At 38.7% G+C, this 7,266-nt stretch overlaps 1 protein-coding gene across 1 annotated transcript; it reads right to left on the bottom strand.

The window, feature by feature from the left end:
• On the bottom strand, nucleotides 1-4,620 carry LOC102269901 (olfactory receptor 4C46; the record flags this gene model as incomplete). Its single annotated transcript, XM_070383144.1, has 2 exons — nucleotides 3,723-4,620; nucleotides 1-20 (listed from the first exon to the last, which is right to left on the bottom strand). Coding segments are annotated over exons 1-2 (918 nt in total), but the record flags the coding sequence as incomplete, so codon positions are not given.
• Nucleotides 4,621-7,266: the final 2,646 nt, after the last annotated feature.

Here is a 7,266-nt window from a genome sequence, read left to right as displayed (position 1 = left end):
GGAATACCAGACCATCTGATCTGCCTCTTGAGAAATTTGTATGCAGGTCAGGAAGCAACAGTTAGAACTGGACATGGAACAACAGACTGGTTCCAAATAGGAAAAGGAGTACGTCAAGGCTGTATATTGTCACCCTGTTTATTTAACTTATATGCAGAGTACATCATGAGAAACGCTGGACTGCAAGAAACACAAGCTGGAATCAAGATTGCTGGAAGAAATATCAATAACCTCAGATATGCAGATGACACCACCCTTATGGTAGAAAGTGAAGAGGAACTCAAAAGCCTCTTGATGAAAGTGAAAGAGGAGAGTGAAAAAGTTGGCTTAAAGCTCAACATTCAGAAAACGAAGATCATGGCATCCGGTCCCACCACTTCATGGGGAATAGATGGGGAAACAGTGGAAACAGTGTCAGACTTTATTTTTCTGGGCTCCAAAATCACCGCAGATGGTGACTGCAGCCATGAAATTAAAAGACGCTTACTCCTTGGAAGGAAAGTTATGAGCAAACTAGATAGTATATTCAAAAGCAGAGACATTACTTTGCCAACAAAGGTTGGTCTAGTCAAGGCTATGGTTTTCCCTGTGGTCATGTATGGATGTGAGAGTTGGACTGTGAAGAAGGCTGAGTGCTGAAGAATTGATGCTTTTGAACTGTGGTGTTGGAGAAGACTCTTGAGAGTCCCTTGGACTGCAAGGAGATCGAACCAGTCCATTCTGAAGGAGATCAGCCCTGGGATTTCTTTGGAAGGAATGATGCTAAAGCTGAAACTCCAGTAGTTTGGCCACCTCATGAGAAGAGTTGATTCATTGGAAAAGACCCTGATGCTGGGAGGGATTGTGGGCAGGAGGAGAAGGGGACGACAGAGGATGAGATGGCTGGATGGCATCACTGACTCGATGGACGTGAGTCTGAGTGAACTCTGGAAGTTGGTGATGGACAGGGAGGCCTGGTGTGCTGCGATTCATGGGGTCGCAAAGAGTCAGACACGACTGAGCGACTGATCTGATCTGATCTGATACTGATTTTCACAGAGGCTGTACAAATTTCTATTCCTTACGCATTTCATGGTACCTTGTCCTTCCACTAGTTTATAATTAATAACACCTCGTTGTAAGTTTTTACTCCCTCTTGGGAGTTTTTTGGTGGATCTTAAGCTTTTTGAAGGCAGAATCCAGGTCTCTCTCTCTGTCTCTCTCTCTCTTTTTTTTTTTTTTTTTACCATTGCAACCCCAGCAACTATCAGCATCTGATACATACTGTGTGCTCAAAATGTTTGTTAGTTAATGAATTAAGACAAAAAAGAATAAAAGGAGTGCATTTATCTTGAAATTGCTTTGTATGTATACAGAGCCACACATTTTTAAAAACAGTTTTTAATGATGAAATGTTACTTAAAAGTAAATAGGTTAACCGAAGAATATAGCTTAAAGAGCATATATTAATAAGGTAAAAAATCTTGCTGAGAGCAGGGAGAATATTAAGGTAAAGCATTTGCTCATATGCTGAGAAGTGTAGTTTAAATTTCTTTCTCATCCTCAGTTTAAACAGGAAGAAAAGCAAATTATAGTTCCCTCTGAGATCAAGCCAGAGTTTTCCTTGAAGTTGAATCAACTTAAAGTAGAAATGAATTCCCTAGCCTCTAGTACTACTTTTTGGACTTCATTTTAGTGAATTTAATTATTTTCCTTTACATATTCACCCACACATTCAATATTTATCATGCATATGATATTGTGTTATCTTGTAGAAACTATTGCTATATAGTAGGCATGTACTTTATAGTACTTTACAGATTGTGACTGTATATGTCAAAAATAGAAATTCTTTTCTGACATCAAAATGTCCTTTTATTCGAGTCATTACTCTTTCTGATGTGTTACCAGCAGAGCATGGGTTATATGAGCAATACTAAATGGTGCTGAAGGCTACAGGAAAATTTGGAAATGGTGTAATATTAATTATCTACCCCTCAGAGGTAGACAGGGCCAGTGTGTTTATAGCATTAAATAGTTACATACTATAATATTGCAGGTACCATGTGACTATCAATTGTGATATATAAAAACAAGCACAGATATTAATGAAAAATTATTAGGCTTTTAGTGATAGTGATTCAATATATACACTGTTAAGCACAGGTCCTGGCTCAGTACATGGTTAGTAGTACAATTATCTAAACATTCTGTCATCATTGCCTGGAAGTTCATTGAAGTTTAGGGCATGACCTGGGAAAATAGTCAATTTTGATTACTGGCTTTCCAATACATCCACTTTGATGCTTTCCTCTTTACGACACTTTTTGATACTTTCCTTTTTCTGCTTCCCAGGTGGTGCCAGTGGTAAAGAATCCACCTGCCAATGTAGGAGATTCAAGAGACACAATTTCAATCCCCGGGTCGGGAAGATTCCCCTGGAGTAGGAATGGCAACCCACTCCACTATTCTTGCCTGGGAATCACATGGACAGAGGGGAGCCTACAGTCCATGGGGTCACAAAGAGTCAGGCACTATTGAGCATGCATGTATGCACACATATCTTTATGCATGCCTCCTTGGTTTCTTATAGAGATTATTTGTTATTGTTCAGTTGCCCAGTTGTGTCCAACTCTTTGTGATGCCATGGACTGCAGCACGCCAGGCCTCCCTGTCCCTCATCATCTCCCAGAGTTTGCCCAAGTTCAGGTTCATTGCATCAGTGATGCCATCCAGCCATCTCATCCTCTGATGCCCTCTTCTCCTTCTGTCCTCAATCTTTCCCAGCATCAGGGACTTTTCCAATGAGTTGTCTGGAACTTCAGCTTCAGCATCAGTCCTTCCAGTGAACAGTCAGGGTTGATCTCCCTTAAGATTGACCAGTTTGATCTCCCTGTTGTCCAAGGGACTTTGGGGAGTCTGGAGTCTTCTCCAGCACCACAGTTTGAAGGCATTAATTCTTTGGCGTTCTGCCTTCTTTACAGTCCAGCTCTCACAATGGCATGTGACCACTGGGAAGACCATAGACTTGACTATCCAGACCATTGTTGGCCAAGTAATGCCTCTGCTTTTCAGCACACTGGCAAGGTTTGTCATCGCTTTCCTGCCAAGAAGCATGATTTCATGGCTGCAGTCACCGTCTGCAGTGATTTTGGAGCCCACAAAGAGGAAATCTGTTACTACTTCCACCTTTTCTCCTTCTATTTGCCATGCAGTAATGGGGCCGGATGTCATCATCTTAGTTTTTTTAATATTTAGTTTTAAGCTGGCTCTTTCACTCTCTTCCTTCATCAAGAGGCTATTTATCTCTTCCTCATCAAGAGGCTATTTAGCTTTTCTTCGCTTTCTATCACTAGAGTGGTATCATTTGCATATCTGAGGTTGTGATGAATTATAGAGATTATTACTCGATGGCAATAAATTCCATTATTTCTTTAATTTGTCATTAGAAGAAAAACCTGTGAATTCATGTAACTGGTTGAAGCTAGTAAAACTAAACCCGACTCTGGCAGAATTTCATGCATACGGAAAGACCAGTTAAGGGTCATTTTTCTCTCTTTTCTTGCACTCATTTCTGATCTACTCAATGCAGAATCTGTGATTTGTAGCAGTTAAATTTTTTTTCTTTATCCCATAAGTATTCCTTGCTGAGATCATCCACAATGTCCTTTTGACCATTGCCTCTACTGAATCAATGTTGTGTTCCAAGCACATTTATGTATCACCTAAAATATCTTTCCTACTACACAATTTCCTAATGGCGTTTTTCATCTGGGCATTTCTCAAAGTATAGATTAAGGGATTTAACATGGGAGTAATGATAGTGTAGAATAAAGCAACTGCTTTATCAATTGATAAAGTAGCTGCAGGTCGCATGTACACAAATACACAGGGCACGAAGAATAAGACAACCACGGTGATGTGGGAGATACAGGTGGAGAGAGCCTTGCGCCTTGCCTCTAAGCTGTGGGTCCTCAGGGAATGCAAGATGACCACATAGGAGACCATCAAAAGGAGGAAGTTTAATAGGCAGATGAACCCACTGTTGGCAGCAACAAAGAGCCCTAGAGTGTGGGTATCAGTGCAGGCAAGACCGAGCAAAGGGTTCAGGTCACACATAAAGTGATCTATGATGTTAGGGCCACAGAAGGGTAAGTGGAAGATGAAGAGGATCTGTATGGTCGCGTGAAGAAAGCCTCCCACCCATGATACTCCCACTAGCAGCCCACACACCCGCCGATTCATGATGCTTGTATAGTGCAAGGGCTTGCAGATGGCCACATAGCGGTCATAGGCCATCACAGTAAGAAGGATGCCCTCAGCTCCTCCAAAGAAATGTTCCCCAAAGATTTGGGTCATGCATCCGTTGAATAGGATAGTTTTACTTTCATGGAGCGAATCTACGATCAATTTGGGAGTGTTGACAGAGGAATAAGAGGCATCAATAAAGGAGAGATAAGCCAGGAAAAAGTACATGGGGGATTCCAGTAAGGAACTGGTAGCAACAGTGACCACGATGAGCATGTTTCCTACCACAGTGATGATATAGATGACCAAAAAAACAGCAAAGATGATGTTCTGCATCTTTGGATTCTGTGTGAGTCCCAGTAGAAAAAACTCTGTCACGTTGTTCTTATTCATGGGTTTCATGTGATGGGAAATTGCATTACCTGAAAAGAAAACATATTTTCTTAATGCACCCTTGGGTTTATTAAACTTCTCATTCTAATATATAATAATTATTCTATCAAGTATTGATTCTTTTGATTTGTATGTGTGTGCTTGTATTGAAAAGACTGTGAGATCTTCATGAATAATCTCATTGCCTCCCAGGTGAAGTCTTTGTTAAGATTATAGAAATGAATACCTTTTGTAAACATACAGGCAGGAGAGCTGCTGTGTACACTTTCTCATTCCAGATGACTAAGAGTTTGACACAGTACATTACATACACAGTAGCAATAAATCCTGAAAAGGACGTGGAAGTTTGGTGTAAAGTCTATAAGTGAAAAGCTATAAGATTTTCATTTTAGTCTTTTGGAAATGGGGAATCATGAAAACTGAGACTATGGGTGAATTGGTGAACAGGAATATGAAGGGGAATCTTGGATGTTATTCTAGTAAAGATCTTTGTTTGTCTTGGATGAAATGGCCCGCAGTTAAGTAAGGGGGTGGAAGGCAGACACAAGAACCCAAGTTGTTTTAATAGATCGCTGATAATGATTGCATAAGGAGCGACAGAACAATGGTGATGGGAATTTAAGGAATGGATACAAGAGGTACTTAGAAGCATGCATTAAGTCCAGTAACTTTACAACAGCTAATAATGCATACTTTAAAATAATTGATTGCTGCATGCCCAATATAGTAGCAATTATTTTGTACATATCCCTTTTCATATGATAACAACCTGTGTGGTTGGTAAAATATCATCCACTTTGCAGCTGAGGATGCAGTCTCAGAGACTAGTGTTAGTAGTTATAATAACAAGGATAATGTTAACTAAGACCTACTGAACACTTGGTGTGTGCTAAATGATTTTGCAAACGTTTGATATTTTAAGCCTTAGTGCAAACTTAAAGATGGTTACTGCTATCATTTTATACCTATTTTTATACATTAGGAAATAAAAGCATAAAAAGTTAAGGATTCTGCTTAGGACCAAGTGTTAATAAAGGGGAGGACCAAGGTTAGATTAGATTATATTTGTTAATTTTTTTTTCTCTCCAAATTCTTAACCCATGCTCTGTTTCACTGTGTTATAATAAACAATGTTGAACTAGTAGTCTTTTTTTCTGAGATGATTGTAATAATTATAATCACATTAATACTACTCTAATATTTCAGAGGCAAGTTTATATGGAGCAGTTTAATCAGTTCATACACACACACACACAGCATAATAACATACTGGAACTCCCAAATGTTAAGAAAAATGTGGTGCTGCTTTTATTGAACAGCCCTTTTACCTTGGCCTCTCTTATCCCCAAATATTTCCTCCTTTATCTCCTTACAAAATATGGGCTCACAGACTCTCCTGAAAAATATCTATAGTGATTATCCCAGGGGTTAAGTGTTTTTGTTTGAGAATTAGAAAAATCAGATTAGTTCCTGATCCTTCTATCTTCACTTTCCTAATTTGGGTACATGATTTTAATACATTATATTCTGTTTCTTTTTATGTGACCTGAGAATGATATCCACCTCATAGGCTGTTAAAAGAATTACTTGAGGTGACATATATGACACACTCATTATGGCATTTGGAATACACATAGCACTTCTATTAATTTAATCATTGTGTGTACAACTAGGAGATGGAACTGACAGTTTGAGTAATAATATGACTTAACTATGCAGTGATCTCAGGAAGAATCGTTACCAATTTTACCCTCAAGGAATCCCCCCAAACTTGTATTATTCATAATAGTTGATCCCTGGAAAGGTTCTCTATGCTTGTGCTGGAACTAACAGCTGATGATTTATGTCATTTAATATTCATGAAATGTCTTTCGTGTGTGTGAAATGTAGTCTAATTTTGTTTTCATTTATGATTAGTCTTCCTTATTAAAGGAGATATCTAATGCCAAAAGCTTGGTGCCTAGTATCAGAGAGCTGGGTCCTACAATTTGCTTGATTTCTATGAGTCTCAAATTTTTCAACCATGAAGTTAGGTTAAGGATAACTATAAACGATCTCTTCAATAATTGGGATAAGGATGAAATACTTTATTACTGTATCTGAAAGGTGCTGAGAAGTAATGAGTACAATACATGGTAAGTAACAATCTTTAATGAGCAGTAGCACCGTTTAGAAACTTACCTTAGTTGTCTTAGATGGTCTTAAGGACGTTTTGGGGTGTTCAGAAACAATCGTATTTCCAGACTGACTGCTTCTTGTAAAAAGTAATTCTCAGTATAAAATATATGTAACATCTGGGATGTCATATTTAGGGAGATCTTATTCAGGTAATTCACTATCAAATGAACAACTGTATACATTCAACATGTTCAATTTTTTGGGTATGTCCAGTATACATCAATAAGTTTGTTAAAAAAGGAAATGATCTTATAAGACGAAATCTTTATATCTATCCTTAAACTTCAAAATTTCTTCACATAAATCCTGTTAAACTATGTTTTCTGGTTTTGACTTTAGAGTGGGTTCTCTTGAAATGCTATGGAGGAGTGACCTTAAATAAAGGACTCTGATTCTGCAGGGCAAGAGGCAGAGTGCAGAGGTCAAATGGCACTCTGTCCATGACGAAGCTTGCCCTAGAGAGGTGAA

Source organism: Bos mutus, chromosome 15, assembly GCF_027580195.1.
Source record: "Bos mutus isolate GX-2022 chromosome 15, NWIPB_WYAK_1.1, whole genome shotgun sequence".
Taxonomy (NCBI): Eukaryota; Metazoa; Chordata; class Mammalia; order Artiodactyla; family Bovidae; genus Bos; species Bos mutus.
Note: the sequence above shows the minus strand (reverse complement) of the source record. Positions and strands in the feature narration are given on the sequence as shown.